The 26,860-nt window shown below is 44.5% G+C and overlaps 2 protein-coding genes across 2 annotated transcripts; both read left to right on the forward strand.

The window, feature by feature from the left end:
* Positions 1-5,535: 5,535 nt before the first annotated feature.
* Positions 5,536-10,308, forward strand: LOC139454715 (mucin-3B-like). Its single transcript, XM_071236423.1, has one exon. The coding sequence runs from the start codon at positions 5,536-5,538 to the stop codon at positions 10,306-10,308; it is 4,773 nt and encodes a 1,590-aa protein (XP_071092524.1).
* A 1,095-nt stretch (positions 10,309-11,403) lies between these two features.
* LOC139474452 (PDF receptor-like) lies at positions 11,404-18,405 on the forward strand. The gene is made up of 2 exons (XM_071257485.1): positions 11,404-11,456; positions 13,419-18,405. The coding sequence occupies exon 2, from the start codon at positions 13,737-13,739 to the stop codon at positions 14,895-14,897; it is 1,161 nt and encodes a 386-aa protein (XP_071113586.1). The 5' UTR covers positions 11,404-11,456; positions 13,419-13,736; the 3' UTR covers positions 14,898-18,405.
* Positions 18,406-26,860: the final 8,455 nt, after the last annotated feature.

Genomic DNA, 26,860 nt, shown 5'->3' on the forward strand with positions numbered 1-26,860 from the left:
CAAAAAATAGAAGCCGGGCCTCTAATAGACTCCGGGTCGATCAATTGATACAATTAATGATCCCTTTTGGGGACCTAAATTCGTGGTCATAGTGAAATGGGGGTATTAATAGAAGCCGGGCCTCTAACTGACGCCGGGTCAAAGGCTTGCCGGAATAAATAGAAGCCCAGGCGTCTAAAAGAGGAAATACGGTAGGTGGTCGACAGCGTTCCACCACACAGGTGTGTGGGAAGTCGGTGTCAGGCTGTGATCGAATCAGGTGGGTCACATTTGTTCCACTGAGAGTTTGGGTTTTTTTTTACAATGAATTTGTTTTCGTTATTTTTTCATTTTTTATTTTGGTCATATACTCTCATTTTCACAGTGATCTGACTGATTGTTGGTCAGATGTTTGTTGGCATTGTGTGACACCTGACAAAGGACTTTTGTTAATTTAACATGTCTTCAAGCAATATTGTCTTTGGCTATTTCAACAGATGCACACAATTTGAGCATTACCTTTTAAAGTGGTGATCCTAAGCAAATTCTGAGTAGTATATTAGGCAGTGGTAGACACCATTGGTCATATTCTACTTGTCCACTGCTCATTTCTAGACTAGTATATGTAAGATAACATTTTATTAACAAAACAATTCCCTCTTAATTTTCACTAGTATGGGACTAACACTAGTGGATGTGTCTAACCCTGTTATGAGGATCGGTTGGCTTAAATGTAAGTGTGTCGTCATGTTGTTCAGACCATCAACCACTCACTTGATTGCCTTTCAGTGCCTCCTGATACAACTGGAATATTGCTCCCTGCTACCTAAACTAAAAAACACTCATGGTGTTTGCTAGATATAGAACTTCAGTCTTACGTTGGTGTTTCTTCTTTTCACAATTACTTTGTGGTGGCCCAGTCGTCTAAGGCACCGCGATTCGCTGTGCAGAGTTGCGTCCCTTGGGCACGCTGGAAACCGATGATTGTGGGTTCGAATCCCGGTTCGCCCCGATTATGTTTCTAGGTTTGTCAGCACCATACACCGTGTTCGTGGTTTTCACCTGTGGAGACCTGCATCATTTCGGGCTTTCCTCCCACATTTAGCTTACACGCCGTGATATAACTGGAATACTGTTAAAAGCGGCGTTAAACCCAATTATGAGTCGAATGTCTTTGGCCGTGCCAGAAACCTGTGATTGTAGGTCCAAACTGATTCGTCCTGATTTTGACTGCACCATTCCCCGCTGGTTGTTTTCACCAAAGTGGTAAATTTGGGCTTTCCTCCCACATTCAGCTGACACGCTTTGATATGACTAATGTTCGAAACGGCGTTAAATCCAAACTCACCCACACACTTTTTACCTGCTCAGCTGGTTGTTCACTGAGTTGATATGGGACATGATGTTTGTGGTCCAATACTTCGAGATTAATCTTAGCTTCTGTTATATTTATGTTTGGACACTCACCTCAGTAATTTTGATTGATCGTTGTAACATGTCATCAGATTCCAGAGGGCAGTTGGGTAGCCGAGTGGTTAAAGCGTTCGTCCGTCCCGCCGATGACCCGGGTTCGATCACTGACATGGGAACAATGTGCGAAGCCCATTTCCGGTGTTCCCCGCCGTGATATTGCTGGAATATTGCTAAAAGCGCCGTAAAACTATACTCACTTACTCAATAAATTCTAGTGTAAAGCGGCGCTAAGACAATAAGAAAGCCGATTTTTGGATATGTTCACGTCCGGGGTCTGTGTGATTCTGCTAGATACTTCCAGAGCAAGTTGCTCCAGATGTTTACCCTAGAGCCAATTCACGATTGTTGGGTTTACCGCTATTTTAGATGCAACCAGAAGACCCTAACGACATTGTGGAATCAAGGTCAATCACGCGGCGCCAAGACTATTAAATACACGTGGTCCTCCAGGGATGTCTGGTTCAGCTTGATCTCTGGGTGCTGCTCTCGGACCAGACAATTGGACGTTTCATGATAGTGGTCTTTGATTAAGATGAGTGCTAGTGGAGACAGGTTATTATTAAGGTTCCGTACCTCATGAAAAGTTGCGCGGAATACGAAAACATTTGTACATAGCGGAGACGCCTTTAAGGAATTCTTTTAAATGTTTTCAAGTTGAAGACATGTAACTCTTTGGTTGTAAGCTAAGTTGAAATGTCCATTCTTTCAAACCTGCAAGAAGGCCCTGGTTATCGATGGCACAGTAACCTGTATACAGTTAACATCAACAACTGCTCGCAAAATAACGTCAGCTGGGCATTACCAGACGATTATACTTCATGTTACCCTGCCTTGCGCTCGGCATTCATGGGATAAACTCCGCAGACCGCCTCCGTGGTCTAGTGGTACAGCGTCCGCCCGGAAGGTCCAGGGTTCGATCCCCGGCCGCGTCATACCAAAAGACGTTAAAAGATGATACTTGTTGTTACCCTGTCTGGCGCTCGGCATTAAGGGGCTAAAACAAGGACTGGTGGGCTCGGAGTCAGTATACTGTGTCTGAGTGGTATCCATGTTATAACTGCGGCATGGTATCTCGGTGATATAAAAGCGGTCTTAGTGCAAGCAGCAGCCCGCCCCCCTCCCCCAACACACACACACACACGCGCGCGCGTGCAAGCACGTCGCTTTGTAAGTGCAATAATCGTGAACGCGACGGTTACCCTGTCTTTCATATTCACAATGAAGACGTAAGCTCTAAGTTCTTATTTAACAATTACGTCTATCGTTTGCTATAGCGTACTTAAGTGATCTTGACATATTGACCGAGGCGTTATCATCGAAATAAGATATCTCCGTATTAAGCATGTAGCTCCCAATTTGTTTCAAGCAGATCCACGTCTACTATATTCTCCTGTCTCTCCAAGCATCAATACACTTCGCCATCAAGACAGGCCCGAGTTGACCCTCCACTACTGATAACATCTGCATCGACTATACATCCTGATACTAACGCAATTAACTGACGCACAACCTAAAACTCCGGTTCTTATCCTTCGTCAGGCACACCCTCCGCCCAATCAAATACACATACATTTTCGTGTATTTAACACTATGGGCGTTGGTTCATTTTACAGTAGTAAGAAACTTCCTCATATCAAATGCTCGTAACTTATACACCCCACTAAGCTATGACTGCAGTCAGGGCAAAGCCAAAGCCACTTACAACTGAAGACCGACAAGACCATCCTGTCGTGCAACTTCGTAGTGTACTGAAATACACTATCCGCACACAGTCCGTATAAACCATGCAGACAAACCGATTCCGAATGTAAAAAACTCACATGCCCCAAAATCCGATTATAAAATCCAAAATCTGTTCTTCACATGAACCGTTCGTTTTATCCGACTTTTTATGACTCCGTAACCGAATGGCTGTGTCTTCGACTCACACTTAGTCTGAAATGAGAATATTTTACAGAAAAAACATTCTTAAATTATTCTAATAGAATATTATGAAAGGAGCCCAGTGATAATCTTAATTTTCAGAAATAAAACTACAGTAATCTAGACTTGCCAAATGTTATACGGGACGAATTGGATATCTTTGTTTTATGGTCTGTATGGCAGACAGGGTGAGGCTATGAGCGCCCTCCGCTTTCAGTCACCAATAGTCAATCTAAGCTAGAAGTGTGACTATATTATATTATCTCCATCTGTCATATTATTCCCATGGTAAAAGGCATAATTTGGTTCTGTGACTGACCCTTAAATGTACCTCATTGGAATTTCTAGGTTAATCGACATGTTGCTCCTATAACACCAGTTATGTAGGACATTTCAAAGTAAACGATCTGCCTCGACCGCCAGATCATCTGCACATGCCATGGCGGTAATACAACCACACATCGCCCTGACAAAACACCACACGCAGAACCACGCAACGAACGCCAGGGAAGCACGGACCTCCTTCACGGGCCCCACGGAGAACTGGTAACTCGGGTTAATGATGCGCGAGACTAGCAGGGAGGCAGAGCCGCCATCATGTCGCCCCAAAAGGACAGTCAGCACATCATATGTTATTTATAGACATCTGAAAAAATGAAGCGCCCAAAGTGATGTATCCCTACAAAATGTACTCCCTACAATTTTCTTACAAATTGTATGTTTTATTGATTAGGCGTTTTATACGAAGTGAAATACTCATATTGAGATACAGAAACCCAAATCGTGAATTGATTGTCTAATGACATGTTTGGTTACCCTAAAGACTAACGCCGTCATATAGCTGGAATATTGTTGAGTGCGGCGCTAAACAGCTAACAAACTTTAGACTAGCATTTAGTCCATGAAATCTTATATAACACAATACTCGTCTTGCCTCTAACGGGATCGGTTGGTCAGGCTCGCTGACTTGGTTGATACATGTCATCGATCCCAATTGCGTGGATCGATGCTCATGATATCAATCACTGGATTGTCTGGTCCAGACTTGATTATTTACAGACCGCCGTCATATAGCTGGAATATTGCTGTTGCGTTAAACAACAAACCAACCAACCAAAAATCCTGCCTCTAAGATTAAACAAATAATTTTCCTGATTCTGATTTCATAGAGCTGGCTAGACTTGTTTTTGTATATATATCTGGATTGGGTTTTTTTGTCATATGTATTCCGCAGTCATGGTGCAGGACCAGTGACTCTTCTATGGCAATATTTATATTCTCGCTTCTTTGCATCCTATGATGCAGTGACCATGCGGCGGTACATACAGTGTTCTTGTGCAGACTCTTCATCAGGCAGCAGTGCCATATTTATTGTACACATTTATGAAAATGGCCAAGTGTCACTTTGAGATCATTCCGAAAGATACGCGGATGTTCGGGATACATGGAAATACTGGAAGGCGCTAAATATGGTGAATATTTTGATGATTTCATCGACTCTAGTCATGTATATGTTTGACTATATTTCTTATAAATACCCGTGAAGATCTGGGTTAGAAAAGGTCTTCAGCAACCCATGCTCGTCCAAAGAGGCGACGATGTTTGTCGTAAGAGGCGACGAAAGGGATCGGGTGGTCAGGCTTGCTGACTTGGTTGATGCATGTCATCGTATCCCAATTCTGTAGATCGATGCTTATGACGTCAATCACTTGATTGTCTGGTCCAGTCTCGATTATCAACAGACCACCGTCACATAGCTGAAATACTGCTGAGAGTGGCGTGAAACAATAAACAAACTATCTTTCTTATCACCATATGAAACAAAGCACATCTCATTTTATTGCTTTCTACAAACACATTTGTCCACATCCCATTATCAGAGCCAACAAAGAGGCTTTCTCTATTACAAATGTAAACAAGACTGGCCGATACGGGAATACAGCTTCAACAGCATATACAGACACGGCCATTTGCGATGAGGGTTCAACATCAACCGCGGGATACAACACGAGCAGTACGGATACTGACAATCACAGCAGGGCACCTGGGGGATACTGTATGAGCAGTACAGATACTGCCAATCACAGCAGGGCACCAGGGGGATACTCTATGAGCAGTACGGATACTGACAATCACAGCAGGGTACCTGGGGGATACTCTATGAGCAGTACAGATACTGCCAATCACAGCAGGGCACCAGGGGGATACTGTATGAGCAGTACCGATACTGCCAATCACAGCAGGGCACCAGGGGGATACTGTATGAGCAGTACCGATACTGCCAATCACAGCAGGGCACCAGGGGGATACTGTATGAGCAGTACAGATACTGACAATCACAGCAGGGCACCAGGGGGATACTGTATGAGCAGTACAAATACAACCAATCACAGCAGGGCACCAGGGGGATACTGTATGAGCAGTACCGATACTGCCAACCACAGCAGGGCACCAGGGGGATACTCTATGAGCAGTACGGATACTGACAATCACAGCAGGGCACCAGGGGGATACTGTATGAGCAGTACGGATACTGACAATCACAGCAGGGCACCAGGGGGATACTGTATGAGCAGTACGGATACTGACAATCACAGCAGGGCACCAGGGGGATACTCTATGAGCAGTACGGATACTGCCAATCACAGCAGGGCACCAGGGGGATTCTCTATGAGCAGTACGGATACTGACAATCACAGCTGGGTACCTGGGGGATACTCTATGAGCAGTACAGATACTGCCAATCACAGCAGGGCACCAGGGGGATTCTCTATGAGCAGTACGGATACTGACAATCACAGCAGGGCACCAGGGGAATACTCTATGAGCAGTAAAGATACTGCCAATCACAGCAGGGCACCAGGGGGATACTCTATGAGCAGTACGGGTACTGACAATCACAGCAGGGTACCTGGGGGATACTGTATGAGCAGTACAGATACTGCCAATCACAGCAGGGCACCAGGGGGATACTCTATGAGCAGTACGGGTACTGACAATCACAGCAGGGTACCTGGGGGATACTCTATGAGCAGTACAGATACTGCCAATCACAGCAGGGCACCAGGGGGATACTCTATGAGCAGTACGGATACTGACAATCACAGCAGGGCACCAGGGGGATACTCTATGAGCAGTACCGATACTGCCAATCACACCAGGGCACCAGGGGGATACTCTATGAGCAGTACAGATACTGACAATCACAGCAGGGCACCAGGGGGATACTCTATGAGCAGTACGGATACTGACAATCACAGCAGGGCACCAGGGGGATACTCTATGAGCAGTACCGATACTGACAATCACACCAGGGCACCAGGGGGATACTCTATGAGCAGTACGGATACTGTACATCACAGCAGGGCACCAGGGGGATACTCTATGAGCAGTACCGATACTGACAATCACAGCGGGGCACCAGGGGGATACTCTATGAGCAATACGGATACTGACAATCACAGCAGGGCACCAGGGGGATACTCTATGAGCAATACGGATACTGACAATCACAGCAGGGCACCAGGGGGATACTCTATGAGCAGTACGGGTACTGCCAGCCACAGTGAATACCAGGGGTACACAGATACAACCAACCACAGCAAGGCACTAGGGATGCACCCCGAGCCGTACAGATACAACCAATTACAGCAGGGCACCAGGGGTGCACCACGAGCTGTACAGATACGACCAACCACAGCAGGGCACCAGGGGTGTAACAAGAGACATACAGATACAACCAATCACAGGAGGGCACCAGGGGGATACTCTATGAGCAGTACAGGTACTGCCAATCACAGCAGGGCACCAGGGGGATACTGTGTGAGCAGTACAGATACTGACAATCACAGCAGGGCACCAGGGGGATACTCTATGAGCAGTGCAGATACTGCCAATCACAGCAGGGCACCAGGGGGATACTCTATGACCAGTACAGATACTGACAATCACAGCAGGGCACCAGGGGGATACTCTATGAGCAGTACAGATACTGCCAACCACAGCAGGGCACCAGGGGGATACTCTATGAGCAGTACCGATACTGACAATCACAGCAGGGCACCAGGGGAATACTCTATGAGCAGTACGGATACTGCCAATCACAGCAGGGCACCAGGGGGATACTCTATGAGCAGTACAGATACTGCCAACCACAGCAGGGCACCAGGGGGATACTCTATGAGCAGTACCGATACTGACAATCACAGCAGGGTACCAGGGGGATACTCTATGAGCAGTACCGATACTGACAATCACAGCAGGGCACCAGGGGGATACTGTATGAGCAGTACGGATACTGACAATCACAGCAGGGCACCAGGGGGATACTCTATGAGCAGTACAGATACTGACAACCACAGCAGGGCACCAGGGGGATACTCTATGAGCAGTACAGATACTGACAATCACAGCAGGGCACCAGGGGGATACTCTATGAGCAGTACCGATACTGCCAATCACAGCGGGGCACCAGGGGGATACTCTATGAGCAGTACGGATACTGACAATCACAGCAGGGCACCGGGGGGATACTCTATGAGCAGTACAGATACTGCCAATCACAGCTGTGTACCTGGGGGATACTCTATGAGCAGTACAGATACAACCAATCACAGCAGGGTACCAGGGGGATACTCTATGAGCAGTACAGATACTGCCAATCACAGCTGTGTACCTGGGGGATACTCTATGAGCAGTACAGATACAACCAATCACAGCAGGGTACCAGGGGGATACTCTATGAGCAGTACCGATACTGACAATCACAGCAGGGCACCAGGGGGATACTCTATGAGCAGTACCGATACTGCCAATCACACCAGGGCACCAGGGGGATACTCTATGAGCAGTACAGATACTGACAATCACAGCAGGGCACCAGGGGGATACTCTATGAGCAGTACGGATACTGACAATCACAGCAGGGCACCAGGGGGATACTCTATGAGCAGTACCGATACTGACAATCACACCAGGGCACCAGGGGGATACTCTATGAGCAGTACGGATACTGTACATCACAGCAGGGCACCAGGGGGATACTCTATGAGCAGTACCGATACTGACAATCACAGCGGGGCACCAGGGGGATACTCTATGAGCAATACGGATACTGACAATCACAGCAGGGCACCAGGGGGATACTCTATGAGCAATACGGATACTGACAATCACAGCAGGGCACCAGGGGGATACTCTATGAGCAGTACGGGTACTGCCAGCCACAGTGAATACCAGGGGTACACAGATACAACCAACCACAGCAAGGCACTAGGGATGCACCCCGAGCCGTACAGATACAACCAATTACAGCAGGGCACCAGGGGTGCACCACGAGCTGTACAGATACGACCAACCACAGCAGGGCACCAGGGGTGTAACAAGAGACATACAGATACAACCAATCACAGGAGGGCACCAGGGGGATACTCTATGAGCAGTACAGGTACTGCCAATCACAGCAGGGCACCAGGGGGATACTGTGTGAGCAGTACAGATACTGACAATCACAGCAGGGCACCAGGGGGATACTCTATGAGCAGTACAGATACTGCCAATCACAGCAGGGCACCAGGGGGATACTCTATGACCAGTACAGATACTGACAATCACAGCAGGGCACCAGGGGGATACTCTATGAGCAGTACAGATACTGCCAACCACAGCAGGGCACCAGGGGGATACTCTATGAGCAGTACCGATACTGACAATCACAGCAGGGCACCAGGGGAATACTCTATGAGCAGTACGGATACTGCCAATCACAGCAGGGCACCAGGGGGATACTCTATGAGCAGTACAGATACTGCCAACCACAGCAGGGCACCAGGGGGATACTCTATGAGCAGTACCGATACTGACAATCACAGCAGGGTACCAGGGGGATACTCTATGAGCAGTACCGATACTGACAATCACAGCAGGGCACCAGGGGGATACTGTATGAGCAGTACGGATACTGACAATCACAGCAGGGCACCAGGGGGATACTCTATGAGCAGTACAGATACTGACAACCACAGCAGGGCACCAGGGGGATACTCTATGAGCAGTACAGATACTGACAATCACAGCAGGGCACCAGGGGGATACTCTATGAGCAGTACCGATACTGCCAATCACAGCGGGGCACCAGGGGGATACTCTATGAGCAGTACGGATACTGACAATCACAGCAGGGCACCGGGGGGATACTCTATGAGCAGTACAGATACTGCCAATCACAGCTGTGTACCTGGGGGATACTCTATGAGCAGTACAGATACAACCAATCACAGCAGGGTACCAGGGGGATACTCTATGAGCAGTACAGATACTGCCAATCACAGCTGTGTACCTGGGGGATACTCTATGAGCAGTACAGATACAACCAATCACAGCAGGGTACCAGGGGGATACTCTATGAGCAGTACCGATACTGACAATCACAGCAGGGCACCAGGGGGATACTCTATGAGCAGTACAGATACTGACAATCACAGCAGGGCACCAGGGGGATACTCTATGAGCAGTACGGATACTGACAATCACAGCAGGGTACCAGGGGGATACTCTATGAGCAGTACCGATACTGACAATCACAGCAGGGCACCAGGGGGATACTCTATGAGCAGTACAGATACTGCCAATCACAGCAGGGTACCTGGGGGATACTCTATGAGCAGTACAGATACTGCCAATCACAGCGGGGCACCATGGCGATACTCTATGAGCAGTACGGATACTGACAATCACAGCAGGGCACCAGGGGGATACTCTATGAGCAGTACGGGTACTGCCAGCCACAGTGAATACCAGGGGTACACAGATACAACCAACCACAGCAAGGCACTAGGGATGCACCCCGAGCCGTACAGATACAACCAATTACAGCAGGGCACCAGGGGTGCACCACGAGCTGTACAGATACGACCATCCACAGCAAGGCACTAGGGATGCACCCCGAGCCGTACAGATACAACCAACCACAGCAGGGCACCAGGGGTGTAACAAGAGACATACAGATACAACCAATCACAGGAGGGCACCAGGGGGATACTCTATGAGCAGTACAGATACAACACGAGCCGTACACATAAAACCAACCACAGATACGACCAACCACAGTAGGGCACCAGGGGTGCACCACGAGCCGTACAGATACAACCAACAAAAGCAGGGCACCAGGAGAATACAACATGACCATTACAGATACAACCAATCACAGCAGGGCAGCAGGGGTGTCCCAAGAGCCGTACAGATACAACCAATCACAGCCGGGCACCAGGGATGAAACACGAGCAGTACAAATGCAACCAGAAGCAAAGTTAACCAATTATCTCAACCATGGCCGAATCTATGATGCATCACTTCACAGCATCTGGCATCGCCTTAGACAACACTGGCAGTTTCACTCTCTCAGGTCAAACCACCGTTACCGAACACTTCACCTTGACAACGACATTTTAACATAATCATATCGACGATAGGCTAAATAAAAATATTTTCAAACTGTGTATTATAATTTACCGGTCATTTAAAACTAGTAATTTATCTATGGCAGTGAAAGAAATATGGAAATTTTCTATAAGGCGTAGAGGAAATATTTTCAAGGATTTTCAAAGGAAACAGAATATATATGTCCTTTGTACACGTGTGTACTGTACTGGGCATAGTTCAGCATACTGGGTTATCGTTAAGTAATATTTGTGTTTGAACATTACATCTGTTCTGTTAATGGCACCCCTGTAGAGATGGCGTTGCTGTATTATTCTAATAGATGTAATCGGGCCCGCCACTCAATACGCTTCAATCAATTTACGACCTTCGGAGTAATCCAGGAGTAATTTCAGCTCTGTTATACATCACCAACAAATTTGACTGTTTATACAGATAGCGTGAACTCTGTAAATCGAGTCGAGCCCCAAACGAGTATATCCGCCTCATGCTTCCAGCTGACCTATCATGTTCATATAGTTATGGCTAATTAGATGTTGATTTACAAAAGCGTGGTTAATTAACGTGTTAATTGTGAAATGCCACAATGTCATGTGGAACTTTGGACCAGCCTTGAAGTCCACTCTCTCCGCAACAATCTGTCGGTGAGTACTTTATTTGATCCTTTTTGTTCGATAATCTACAACTGTAATGAATTCGGTTTTTTATACGTAAAGACAAGAAAGCCAAGGTTAAATGTCTTCCTTGAGCCACATCTATATTACATTCTGCTATGTATCACAAGTTGGCAGGGCTATTTTTCTTTAACAAAAGCTCTACTTCACAAAATGAACGTGTTAAGAATGCTGCTTAACTCCCATCCTCATTTTGTCCTAGTTTTTGACAACAATTGACACCTTTCATGATACACCATCAGATTGTGGTTACAGACGTTTGCTCTATTGGCGGTGTGCCTCGCATTCATATACCATCGAGAATCTTGCATGCGTGAACAACATGTTACTCCAATTATTTTTCTTGGATTTCCTCCATAAAAAGAACGTGGTCACTTTTTGTCTTGTTCGTGCCTTAAGAATTTGTTTTCAAACACGAGAAAAAAAATAGCACTACCAAACAGTTAACAGTATGTTATCCAGATCTAATTGATGAGGACATATTTTGGCCGTCTCAATTTTTCAGCGACCTATTTGTGACGATGTTGGAGTGGCAGGCACACTTACATCCAATCCCTGGCACGGTAGATCGTCTCATGGCTCGTTTGTGCTGCTCCGTTTATAGCTTGAAAACAAAAACAAGGGTTAAACAATTTTGAAATAAACATTCAGACTCAGATACATCTTGATATAATCCAAAGAGTCCACGACAATAGAGTACTGACCACAACATGTATTTCAGTGGAACACAAGAGGTGATACATTATTGTAATTGCTCTGTCAGCGGTCGACATTCCCGTAGACAAAGAGCTCTTAGTGAGATATCTTGTCACTATATATGTAATGATAACGTCAAACATCGGGGATAAATGCGATTGGTGTTGAAAATTACGAGCACTGCTGTTCACCCCGCATAAACAGGAAATACTCATTTGTCAAATAAAGACGGTTCATTCAAACCCCATTATCTACTAGAACGTGGCCACAGTTGTCTTCTTATGTTAATTATGTTATTGTCGTAACGTTTCGTATAAATATATAGTTAAAATATTGTTTGTACCAATAACTATATTAGCTATGCAGTATCAAATCTAACAACCATTTTTGACCTTGAATGCATATGAACAAATGATCAAAGAAATACATGCATGCACAAATTGTGTCCAAATATTCCGCCGTTCCTTTAGATATTCAGATAGCTATACAGTCACCTTCCTCCGGGCAGCTGTATAAACGATCCCTATGTGCAGTATGTTGTTTTATAAGATATACAATCTTTTCAAAACAATCGGATCTTTCATGTACACCCCACATCCCCTGTCTGTAGATTAGCACGATAAGAGGGCAGTGGAGAGTGACGCGTGGATGCTGGTCAAGGTAACACATGTACCCCGGGGTTCTATGTCCACCCACACGTGTGCGACTTGAAGGGGGTGAGTTGGTCGGGGTAGGGGCGGGGTTATATTCAACAAACACACTCCGTTCCAGTTAGATCATTAATAAGATAAGAAATGCTTAGAAAAGAAAATGACAAATTGCATCGACGATTTTAAGCTACACTGACACCTGTTTTCAATGTTTCTTTTGTCTGTTTGACAGCTGATACGCTCCATATTACTGTCGTTCTAGAATTGGTCTGGTCTTCATCTGACCACAGTGCTCGCTGAGGAAACGGTATTTCTTATCCCTACTAAAGAGAGTTAATCTGTTCGTCCCAAGAGAACGGATCTGTAATGTATTTTTAACAGGAGAGGTCACTGTTCGGAGCTTGACATCCTTGTTATAAACTGATAGAGATTGGAACAGACCCGCAGTGTGCAGACGTGCGAACTCCTCACAGCGTTAGAGGATTTAAAGATAATACAGGAAGCGGCTGACACTTGGGGAAAACTCTTTTGTGACTTAAAGGTGTTTACAGATACTATATGTAATAAGTGCTTTTTTTCTTTTCAGCATGGTAACTGCTCCATCGGAACACGCCACATACAGTTTTACATAAGGACGTCGCTTCTTCCACTTTAATGAAGATTGATTGACAGCGGATGCACATGTGATTCCGGCAAAGGCAAAGTGAAAAGTGTACGTGTTTTCAGTCAAGGAAAAGTTTAATAAGTGATCTAGTTGAGTGAACCATTATCTGGGACAGTTCAACTTTCCATCACTGCTGGAATTAATAATAGTTGAACTCAAAAAAGGATCTGTCTCGCGAAAGAAACACTGTGTCGCAAACCTGAAGATAATTTGTTTCTATTTGAAGTTAATGTTCGAAACATGGAAGGAATGAACAAAAGAATTTCTGATGGACTCAAAAAAGCCACGGAGGAATGTCTAAAGAGCATCAAGCACCTGTACCCCAAGAGTTTCTGCAATGCGTCATTCGATGGCTACATCTGTTGGCCACCTACTTTACCGGGGATGACCATTAGTCGACCTTGCCCTTCCGTGGACGGCTTCACGTCAACTGGCCAAGCCTACAAGAGGTGTAACAGGAACGGCACATGGTATAGTCCACCGGGAAACGAACTCTCGGTCTGGACTAATTACACCACCTGCGTCATGCCCGACGAGCAAGAGGAGACAACTCCTTACATCCCTACCGCGGCTGTACAGGAAGTCAGTATAGATGTCACTGTGCTTACTAACGACCTCCTCTTCTACTTCCTCAACTGCATCGCCGCCCTCGCCCTCATCATCGCCATCATCATATTCGGATGTTGTATCAAGAAATGGTCTCTACGCTATCAGATTCTCATCCCGCTCTTCCTATCAGCTCTGCTGATCTCCCTTGTGTCCTTGACCTTCAACGTGATGCAGTATGTGGACGACCCGACACAAAGCGACCGTAGCTTATCAGAAAACCCAACCTCTTGCATTACAATAACCTATCTTCGAAGATTCTCGGAACTTGCCACCTACTCTTGGTTGATGGTTCTCGGAATAAACTACATGATCTGGCTAAGAAAATGCAACCTCAATAGGGGCCGTCTCCTTCTTTCCTTCTTTTTAGGATTCGGACTTCCGGTAATGCTAGCATCCGCCTGGGTCGTGGCCGTCACCTTCTTCCTTCGTAGCAACCTGGCGTGCGTGCTGTACTATCAGCTAGACACAACCCACTGGATCACAGATGCACCGAAGTTCCTCATCATCGCCACTGCTCTGCTCATGTTCTTCTTGTGTATGTGGTGGGCAACCTGTCGTCCTCTTGTGGCCTATGAGTGTACTGAGATCCGTCTAGTGTTGCAGAGTGTGTGGAAGGTAGTGTTGCTGCTGTTGCTTCTTGCGGCGGCGGAAGTCTACCTTACCCTGTGCGCATATGGTATCGTGGAGTCGGTCTCTATCGCAGAGACCATTGTGAAGGGAATTCGGCCTCTTCTCATCGCCGTAATGCTGTGTTTCCTGGATACGGAGACCTGGTGCTGCTGTTATTACTAGAAGGACTGTCTCCGGGGAACATGCACATTGGAGTGGTTTGACGTTCTTATGTGCATTCAAAAAATCAGATCGTATAGGAAATTGTGACTATAAGCCTTATAGTTTTCAATATGATAGAACCACTTCAACATTCTATCGTAGCCGGATCATATGTAAGTCTTATTATTAATTATTGTGTGAGAATACATGCTTATTGTGCCCTACATCCGTTATGTACACATACCATTCCCGTGCTCGTGGGTTTTACCAAAGTTGTAAACGTCGAAGACCTGCTTCATTTTGGTCGTTCTTCCAACAACTACCTGACACGCCAGGATATAACTGAGATACTATTCAAAGCGGTGTAAAACTCAGTCCTGAAAACGTGCTGTCAGGAAATGTACACGTTAGGAAAGCAGATGTTATGGCTGGTAATCCATTAATTGAATGTCGGGTTGTTGTTTTTGAAGAAACGGCTTCACCCATCGTGTTAATCTGAAGCGTAGGACATCTCAGGTTAAAAGGAAACTATGATGGTCGGTGTCATGAATAGTGTACGTTGCAACAACATCGTGGGGAACCGGTGTATCAGCAATTGTACCTCATAATAACATACATACCCGGTGCATCATCATTCGTCCATTAGACTACCCGGTGGCTGTACATGTAATTGTGGGTGGGGGTACTGGAAGTGTGGGAACCTAAATTCACCGCTCCTGGTTCAATATTTGATAGTGATTAACAAGGACATGCTTATGATATAGTCGGAATCGTACAGTCGACTCTGCTTTTAGTAGATATTTCTTATGATTAGGGAAATGTTTTTTGTTGTTTTTGTTTTCATTATGTCAATTATCCCCACAGCCTGAGTGTAAGGCCCCACTTCTCACCCATTATCTGAGACACAAGCGTTCTCTCTCACAGTCACGGTGTAGCCTGTCTCCTCGTGCCAGTGTCAGCTTTATCATCGTGACGGGTGGTGTACGTTAGACGGGTCCGATGACAACTTCTTTTATAGAGATGTGATCACCCTGACTTTTATTAACTACGAAGACATCCCCTGTTGGTTCTGCACTGACTGGCTTCACCCTGGGCCCACATTGTGTCTTGTATCTGATCATACATCCAACATGGCACTTACCTCGTCAGTTTTAATAACAACCACTCATACGGTTGTAGCTTTGAGGCAAATGTATTAAGAGTGGAAAGACCTCTGCTTCAGTGGTATGTCTGAGCTTATTAAGCCCTTACCAACTTCTTCTTTTTTCCTTTGAGACTGCAAATTATACCTAGAATAGTTAGGTAGCTGGAATATGATGAAATACTATAGCTGATGGAGTGAGTGAGTCGGGTTAAAGCCGCTTTGAACATTACTCCAGTCATATCGCGGCGTGTCAGCTTAACGTAGGAGGAAAGCCCGAAGTGATGCAGGTCTCTGACGTTTACCACTTCGGTGAAACCCACGAGCACGGGTATGGTGCTGACAAATCTAGAAACATGATCGGGGTGAACCGAGATTCGAACCCATAGTCATAGCTCTGCATTGCCTTAGACGACTGGGTCACCCATGGCCCCTATATCTGATAAAAAGGTGCTTATTTTAAACACCTGTTGTTTTTTTTGTGTGCTTGTTTTGAGAAGTGTTTTTTACAGCATTTATTAATCTCATCAAGCCTCTGCATCATGGAAATAATCTGCGGGACATGAAACAAACCTAAACATGTTTAACATTGAGTTTAACAGATAGACATGTTTAGATTCTGAAGGAAAGACCTGTATTTCTCTTTGTCGCATACATGTCTACATCGTTTGGATTATTGGGATAATGTGTTAAGGTGGTGTTTAGGCTGTGAGACAGTAGCTCATTTTATGTGCTTACACCTAAATATGTTTAGATAGAACACACCAAATGTGTATTTCGTTTAGGATTTAAACATATGCCTGTACATGTTTAGATCTAAACATGTCTGGTATGTTTTTACATTCTCAACACAATTTTACAGCGTGCACGATGCAAGTACCAGAACGGACAGCTCACCCTGCGTAAAGATATTATTCATCCTCTTCCTGAATCAACCGTATGATAGGTATATAGTGTTATGTACATGTATGTGTTGATGTATATTGCATTATATCAACTAGGGCAAGCGTAGTACTACACATGAAAATTGCAATTACACGATGTCCATGATTCTGATTACCTTGGGATGCTGGACAGAACAGGTTCCAAGCTTGTCGTAAAAACAATGAGTCATGAGAATGTGGAACCTGGCTGATTGTGTGTGTCATCGTACCCCGACGGTATGGATTGTTGATTTTGTTATCAGCCACTGGTTTTAAGACCAGTTTTTTTCCAGGGCTGTGATATTGTTTGAATTCCCGAGGCAAGGGAGTTAATTGTAAAAGTCTAGTTATATTGCTGAACTAGGCAGGAATTTCGTGGCTCGATCGTAGCTCCATCAGTGGCTATTACGAGTGATGTCCCTTCTACGTCCCTCCTATTGACCAATCAGATTCCACCTATCATATTACATGGATAGTTTTTAACAAAATGGCGGCGCCCAGTCAAGACGATCAGACCGATAATCAAGATCTAGATTGTAATACAACGGGTCTTATCAAATTACTTGAACACCTTGATTAAAAACATGAGCAGATGTGGAAAATATCTGTCCACGCCCAGTTGACGGAACACATGCTTTTCAAATCCTGCAATCGACCGAAATCTGGACGGCGATTTATGAATCGGGTGTCGATTTCGTTAAGCGATTTTGACTGGACTTTGGATAGACTCGTTAGTCCAGCCAAAACACATCTCCGAGATTCCAGCCAAGTTCGGCAAGGGTGGAGACTGGACTGTTATTGTCACTTAACTCCCTTGCCTAGTGAAGATGGCGTCAAACAGCCTTCACTCACTAAAACTCCGCGACAGGAGTACCCACATTTTCTTGTATGGATGTATATATTTACTTACGAAAGAGGCCATTCATCACATTATTGTTTACCACCGTGTGGGGAGTTTATCATGTTTTAACGGCGTTGGTTCAGCGCCATGTGACAGCGTCCACTGCCAGTATATATGTATACGTATTTTTGTTTTGTAAATTTGTTCCTCCTATTATGTAAACATTATGGCATGATTAGTTAACATCACTGAAGAAATATTACACGAATGTTATGGTTAATTGCACATAATTAGTGTAGAAAGTAATTATGAGGGCCTCGCCCTTGTCATGGCAAGACTGCAAAATACCATGGACCTTTCAACAGTGTGTCCAGAGCTACTACCATGGAGATCTATGTTCAATTTGCAGACTCGTTAATTGTCTTAATCATGCATTTGTTGTACATAGCCTTCCGCCTGTCATAGCGTGTGATTCTCCAACATATATCCTCTGCCGTGGTGATGGTATAGTACCGCTAAAAACTTGTATAACCTTTCCAGCTCAACCAGTCGTTATAAAATATATACGGCTGGATATATTTCATTAGGGAGCGTTCATTCGATTTGAATGTTGTATGAGGAAGGTCGAGGTGGAACTCGGTAGAGGGAGGGGGTGTGTGGGAAGGGGGGGGGGGGGGGAATATATTTCCCAACTGGTTCCAACCTACCAGTTATTTACTGAGCACCATCAAACAAACAATTCATTTTCACTAATAACCCCACGACGTTTACTTTTTGGTAATTTTACACAATACAAACTGTTCATTATGTGACACCAAAGTCTTCAATTTGTGCATATTAATTCTGTACCAACTATTCATTTAAAACAAATTCTTTCAACCCCTATAAATATCAAATGGATGCTCCCTTAGCCTTTCATGCTGACCTAGACTGATACAAGTCTTTAAGGCAATGATTATTGGTTTAAACGTAATTTCTAGATTATGTTAATAATAAGAACAGGTTGTCCCTATAAGAGACTGGAGTGTCCACATATCTAGAATTACTACATAATAATAGATTTGTCTTTCAGTACAGCCTTGGAGCAAGGCTAATTCTGATCATGAAGCAAAAATATTAGAAAACTGCTAATAAAGTCTTCAATAATTTGGCAAGTCTATTTCTTCAGTTTTAGAAAATTCTCTGGGTTTCAATTGAGACTGCGGTATGTTCATCTGCTAAGCTGTCTCTGGGCCCCGAGCAAGCGTCTAAAGTAATGAAGCTAGTTCTATAAGGACAATGACGTCTAGGATGTGCCCATGCAAGGGTTACGTCGATTAGAAGTGATATATTGTTTTGGCACCGTGTAAAGTCACAAGTTCTCATTCATTCCAGGAATAAATCGTTTTTAACCTGCATATCGTGTTTCCTATTTGTTTCGCTGTTTCGAACATGAAACTGTTGTGAGGTCAATGCGTTTTTCAATTGCATGAATAAATAATACATATCTAGACAAGCAGACGTAGGACCACACCACATCATTGTATGCAGGGCGTATCATTACAGACGTCATGGAAAAGTTGAAATGTTATAGGACTGATGTGACTAACGAGCCCTTTTTTTTAATTGCTTGCTTTTTGACATCATAACTTAATGTCTTCGTTACATAAAGTCCTTCATCCCGTGAATTGCTCACCATATGTTAGCACTGCTCGGCCGAGCAGACATCCAGCTTGCGCAAAAGAAACACGACCAGTTCTCAGTCACGTGGATAGTTTCAAAACAATTTCTAAGGTATTCCACATCCCTTCAATGCAGCGGTTATATCCAGCCGTAGTTTAACATTGATACCTCACTCAGACACAGTACACTGACTCCAAGCCGACCAGTCCCCTAAATTCCGGGTGCCAGACAGAGTGTCGACAAGTACCTTTAAGGCAAATGTAGGATTCGAACCCACGACCACAGGTTCCTGGCACGCCTAAGGGAAGTAACTCTGGGCAGCGAATCGCCTTAAGCCGGGCCGCCCATACCACTTTCCCCGATTGGGCAAATATCACATACAATGTATTGTCATCACCTCCACCGCAAGGAGCAGCAACGTCACTACTTGGAATGAAAACTGTTAATGATAGGCTTGTTAATGGTGATTATCCTCATTATACGTTACCATGTTTCAAACACACACTGCCCTACATACCGTCATCATGTCGTGCACGTATTACACTTGACATTTACTGAACTTATAATTGCCGTTGTAATCGACGCTTTTCCAACCCAATTAGCCCAAGACGTGGTCTGTGATACGGCCGTCAACAATAGATTTGATGTCTGCCACATAAGCTGATCTGCCTACTAATTACTCATATGGTTTATGTGTAGTAATTATTACATGTGATAAGGTTTATCAGCTTGGTGCATAATATGTTAAGTACATAGATTTGGTTAATAACGTTATTTGAAGATGACAATCAGAACAATGGTTTCCGAGTTCCAAGATTATATAAAAAACTCGCACTGATAAAACTAATGTAAGCTCTGATTTAATTTTCGTTTCTTGGCACAGCTACACACGTAAAGAGTGCGTGAATTAAAATTTAACGTCGGCATTATTCCAGCCATATAGCGACTCACACACGTAAAGAGGGGCGGGAGGAGTTAGTCCAGTGATGAATGCTTTCGCTCGTGATCTCTGACACCCATGTTCGATTCCCCGCAAAGGTAAAACTCGTGAAGCCTTTTTAGGTTTCCATCGTGAATTTGTTGGAATTGTGCTTAAAGCGGCATAAAATCTACGCCCACTACAGTTGAATGCACATAATGCTTGGTAATGAAGATAAGCCGTTTACAACCCGCGAATGATTTTGCTCAAGCCAAATGCGAAAACAAGACATTTTCCCCATAAGATTGACGAAGAATGCAATGCAATTGTGCGTGCGTGCGTGCGTGCATGTGTGCGTGCGTGCGTGCGTGCGTGTGTGTGTGTGTGTGTCCGTGCGTGTGTGTGCGTGTGTGCGTGTGTGTGTGTGTGTGTGTGCGTGTGTGTGTGTGTGTGTGTGCGTGTGTGTGTGTGTGTGTGTGTGTGTGTGTGTGTGTGTGTGTGTGTGTGTGTGTGTGTGTGCGAGCGTGCGTGCGTGTGTGTTCTGTGTTACACAGCGATATGTGGAGATGTATCGTGTTCATGCTACAAATAGCTGCATTAGAGACGGGACCCAGCGGTACAGATTTGTCCCCAACACACCATTGCTTGTCAAAAGAGGCGGATAATTTTTACAGGTTCGGTGACATGCGTGGGATATGGCTCATAAGACCGTCTAAACTAACGTATTGTCAAAATATTTCTCTCCTTTAAAAATAAATTTCCATGATGCTTATTTCAGGTGAAACAGACCCAACCTGAATTGGTTTTGGTTTCATAAAATACATTTATTTCACAGTTCAGGACTTATGGCGGCAATGATAGAGTTCGAAAATTACTTGGGGGCACTGGTGGTTCAAGGCGCCGCAAATCGTTGTGCAGAGTCTTCGAGTCGCTGTTGGCCCCGATTACACATGTAACGCCGTGATATAACTGGAATGCTCTTAAAGGCAGCGCTCAACCCAACTCACTCAACTCATTCGAATATTGCTGACTGCATCGTAACAATCAAACAGAGAAATGGGCCTCAATATAGAGACCATTATTGTCCTACTTTACAAACAGCTTACACATATGGAAAACAGTGTGATTGACAGTTCTTTGGTACTCAATAACCAGATCAACAACCAATCCCACCATCGTGAAGAGACTTCTCAAAGCATAGACCTTCTGAACTGGTTGGTTTGGTTGGTTTGTTGTTTAACACTCAGCAATATTCCAGCTATATGACGGCGGTCTGTAAATAATCGAGTCTGGACCAGGTAATCCAGTGATTAATGACATGAGCATCGATCCATGCAATTGGGATCTATGACATGCATCAACCAAATCAGCAAGCCTGACGACCCGAATCCATTAGTCGCCTTTTACGACATGCGTAGTCACTTTTTACGGCAAGCATGGGTTGCATGGATCTACCCCGGATCTACCCCGGATCTTCACGGGTCCCTTCTGAACTGTGTTGATTGAAGAAGAGACCCCGAGTCCAGACGAACTGTGGCGTCAGTCGTTAAAGGTTCCCTCTGACAAGTACCTGGAACAAGTCACGGTGCATACTTCCAATACTTATAAATGATGCACGGTGCTATGTGCATATGGCGGTATGTCTAGTTTAATGCATCGGTCTCTAGAATCTACTTCTTAATTCCCAGATCTGCTTCAGGGTTCATTTTATAGCCAATTAATTGACGGACATCACTTTCAGACAGCATCCCATTTAAAACACTGAGCCCCAGTTAACGAATTTCGTGGGTCAAGGAATGAAGTCACCCCAGCGTCCCCGATCCGTGTTATCAAGTCCGGTTGATGAGGAGGGCTGCAGAGAAATGGTCCTTATCTGTCTTATCTGCGGGTTTGGGGATGAACATAGCCTTGATGTGACGCTAGAGTGACGGGGCTATCGGCAGCCACAACAACATGTTGTCACGACATCACGACGTGGTGTCTCTGGCATGCACGCCTGTTTATCATACATCTGAGAGCGCCTTGATGATGAGAAGGGGTTGTTCTGGTAAACGTCGCAATAGGGGTTGTCTGTGTTTCATTCTACCTTCTACCCCTGCTACCTCTAACAACATTCAACTTTGATTGTTTTAATGATCAATGGATAAAACGGATGGCCTGGTCGTTTTCGATACAGCAATTCGATGTAAAGAGTAGCGTTCCTATCATGCCATGATCTGTCATCGTAGGTTCGAATCCCCGATTAGTCCCGAATATGATCATGCGTCTGTCAGCATCATACACCTGCAGTCGTGGGATTCAACAAAGTGGCGCAACCTCCTGCATTACTGTCACAGTCCCGGAACCATATTATTTCCCCTTCCGCCCAACCCTTACTGTAACGCTACAGTCATTTATAAACTCCGCAGACCGCCTCCGTGGTCTAGTGGGTGAGCGTCCGCCCGGAGAGTGGAAGGTCCGGGGTTCGATCCCCGGCCGCGTCTTACCAAAAGACGTTAAAAGATGATACTTGTTGTTACCCTGTCTGGCGCTCGGCATTAAGGGGCTAAAACAAGGACTGGTCGGCTCGAAGTCAGTATACTGTGTCTGAGTAGGGTATTCATGTTAAACTGCGGCATGGTATCTCAGTGAGCTAGCGGCATCAGTCCGGACTAGTACAAGCAGCAACACAAACACATGCACGTCGCTATATAAGTGCAATAATCTTGGAGCGACGTTAAACCCAATTTCACCTCACCTATAAACTCCGCACTCTGCAATATTCCAGCTGTATGACGGCAGTCTGTAAATAATCGAGTCTGGACCAGACAATCCAGTGATTGACACAATGAGAATCGATCCAGGCAATTAGGATACGATGACTTGCATCAACCAAGTCAGCGAGCCTGACCACCCGATCCCGTTAGTCGCCTCTTACTACAAGCATAGTCACCTTTTACGACAAGCATAGTCGCCTTTTACGGCAAGCATGGGTTGCTAAAGACCCACTCTGACCCGGTTCTTCGCGGCTCCATTGGTGCAGTGGTTTCTCAGAAGATGTTCACGACGGACGACGGAGAGACAACGACACTTGACGAAAGGTTGGGTAATTGTTGCACATACACTTTACACTATATACATCCATACCATGGTTGATACAGGTATAGAGCTTTCTTCTTTGTGCTTTCTGCATTACATAAAATAATAACCGGCTACTGACATTAGTATAATCTATCATCATATAACTCGTTTCTATAAGGTGTTTGAGTTTCGTTTCTCTATTATACCACTGACTTGTACATATTGCTAAAGACGTCATATTAAAGAGTTCTCTCAAGAAATTCGGGGAAATGACTTCGTATACAAATTGTCAGGTTGGGTGTAATCGTGAAGCTAAATTACTGCTTCCCTCATGACATTCCCGTACACTAGACCCGCCTCGTCCTGCATTCCCACACCGTCTCAGCCGCCCGAGGGTTGTTCTCAGGGTTCATATCCCAGACCCCTCCCTAGCTAACTTCCGACCTCACACTCAGCTGGGATAAACAATGATGGTGGAACCAGTCAATCAGAACCTCCCTGTATGACCATGTTTACATCTGCAAAAGCTACGAGCATCACCAGAGGGCGTGAGCATCGTGATAATAGCCGAGATTTTCCGAAGGACAGAAAATAACCCAGCCCAATGTCTCTGGTGAAAAAATTAATTAAAGCAGATTTCTCGAAAAGTGACATATCATAGATTATACTCAGTGGGACACATTTTACGCAAAAAGGTTTTGATATATTTTTAAATATCTACATTTAATAACTATACAAAATATGAAATGGTGATAAAAGAAATTGTCGATGTCAGCGCGTAATTATGTCACAACAATATCTTGCCTCAATATCTTATGTTCAACTTTGAGTGAGACTTGAGATTGATGCTCGGTTAGATTCCATGGAACATCCCAACAACAACAAACACTCCGAGCTGTGTTGGGAAGTTACACCAGTGGAATTACTCGGCGTGGAATACAGGTGGGAATTATTAGTGCCCACGTGACTAGTGTATTATATGTACTACAATGTTACATCTCCGGCGTGTGTAAATACTTAGTGTTAGAAGCTGACCTTGCGGACTATATTACAGGGCGGAGTGGCGAGGCCCCATCACGCTTACACAATACAGCTGCACTCGGTGGCCGCGGTGTTAAAGGCACACGCTCCCTTCACATCAACTGTTTTACACTTTGCTTTGAATCAGCGTGTATTCGTTTTCATCATTATTCTTAAAGGTTTTGTATTGCTTATATAACCGAAATATGAGACGAAAGCAAAGATCTAGGCGCTCATCTCATCTAATACACAATAAATACGGCCACATTTGCATATGGTGTCCCTCGTCTCCAACACACTTTCAACTTGAAAGAACTTGCAAATATATTTGCTTCCATTCATCAAATTTCACAACTGCTTTGTGGTGCATCATTAACGCCTCAAATTACGCCACTGTCAGTTATTGACAGTGTATTGTTCACGTAACAGAATACGGCAATATCTCTTGTGTATTGTTCACGTAACAGAATACGGCAATATCTCCCGTGTAGTGTTCACACGGCAAAATCACTTGTGGTGTATTGTTCGCGTAACAGAATACGGCAATATCTCATATGTATTGTTCACGTTACAGAACACAGCAATATCTCCTGTGTAGTATTCATACGGCAAAATCTCTTTTGGTGTATTGTTCGCGTAACAGAATACGGCAATATCTCCTGTGTATTGTTCATACACGATATCTCATATGTATTGTTCACGTAACAGAATACGGCAATATCTCATATATATTGTTCACGTAACAGAATACGGCAATATCTCATATATATTGTTCACGTAACAGAATACGGCAATATCTCATATATATTGTTCACGTACCAGAATACAGCAATATCTCATGTGTATTGTGTTGTGTATTGTGCGTGTCATATCCATATATAGGATGCATAATCGGGGTCACTGTCATCAGTGCCATCGTGCAGCTGTTTACATACAATGTACATGTCAGTTGCCACAGTCACAATGACAGTACATCTGTAGATATATAACGGATTACCTGTCACTACCCGCCCATGGCGCGCTTCGTGGCTCATTCTTTCAACAACATCTGTTTACCTGGCCGTTAGTCGAGTATTAACAAGTCGCCGTGAATGTTGCTGGAATATTGCTGAGTGCGGTGTATAAAAACAACCGGCTCTACCTCTACAACGCCTGATGCAGCCATCGCTATTACAGGTTACTATAGTGGCGACAGCACTGCGGTCGTGTGTCCACAATCATCCATCTCTCTGGCCTCACAACACGAACAGTTTAATCATGCCCACTGTATTACCTTCTGACTACGTGTATAAATATTCATCAGACGCCTTTTCTATCAATGACTGGTCCCTGTATTCATGTAAGGTACGAGAGTTGACAGAGAGTAAGGAGCAGTCATTATTTTGTCACAAAAAATATGACAATTATTATGTTCAGAATAACAACACTAATACTGTTTCTTTACTTTTTGATAACGAATGCAGTGTGCGACAGAAGTACATCTCAGTGCATGACACCTTTCCACGACATCGGACGAGAAAGTGGTATTGCTGTACAGGAAATCATTGGGCAAAGATCAGCAGTTACAGGAACCAGTCAAATTACATAACCCGTCTGGGCTCCGTCTCCTCGTGAAGATAAACAGGATTGGTCCATTGACATTCTCTTCCCAGTGAGTGGGGTTGGGTATTTATGTGAGCAATATTTCACGAATATGTCAGCAGGGGACATCAGAAATGGACTTCATGCATGTCAGTTGTCCCCTTCATGGAACTGAACCCGAGCCTTAGGCGTGACGAAGGAACGTTGTAACCACTCAGCTACCCTTTCAACGATTCGCATGAATGAGCACACGTGCGCTGAGCCGTGAGTGAGTGAGTAAGGTTTTACTACAATTTCAAAATATACCACGGCTGGCTTCACATTACATCAATGTGGGCAATCGAAGTTTGCGGCGTTCCTATTGAACTCTTTAAGCTAGACTAAAATCTAGTCTCTGAAATGAACATATCGTACATAAAAACAGTTGTTCAGTTATCTTAATGAAAATATAATAAAAAGGAGCCCAGTGACTCTCTTCATTTTCTGATACTGCAGTGATCTAGACTTGCCAAACATTATAGACTTGCATGGGCTGTATTTGATATATATTTGTATCAGGGTCTGTAAGACAGACTATCTTTAAGCTATCTCATCGCTCCACCCTTGAGGAGGTGGAAAGCCTACAGCACTCAATGGTGACAAAATTATTCCCGGTGTTTTCCGGAATGGTGTGTGTAGGCCAGGCCCGACCCTTGGAAGAAAGCTCGTTGACTCAACCAACATCCTCATGACATGTAGAACCATCTTTAGCAAATGTTCATTTACAACATGTAACGATAAGCAGATTTTGTATTGAGCATTTAATTGAAGAAAAACACATTCTGTATATTAACCTTC

The sequence above is a fragment of the Haliotis cracherodii genome, unplaced genomic scaffold (assembly GCF_022045235.1).
Source record: "Haliotis cracherodii isolate W230 unplaced genomic scaffold, xgHalCrac1.p SCAF_1, whole genome shotgun sequence".
Classification (NCBI taxonomy): domain Eukaryota; kingdom Metazoa; phylum Mollusca; class Gastropoda; order Lepetellida; family Haliotidae; genus Haliotis; species Haliotis cracherodii.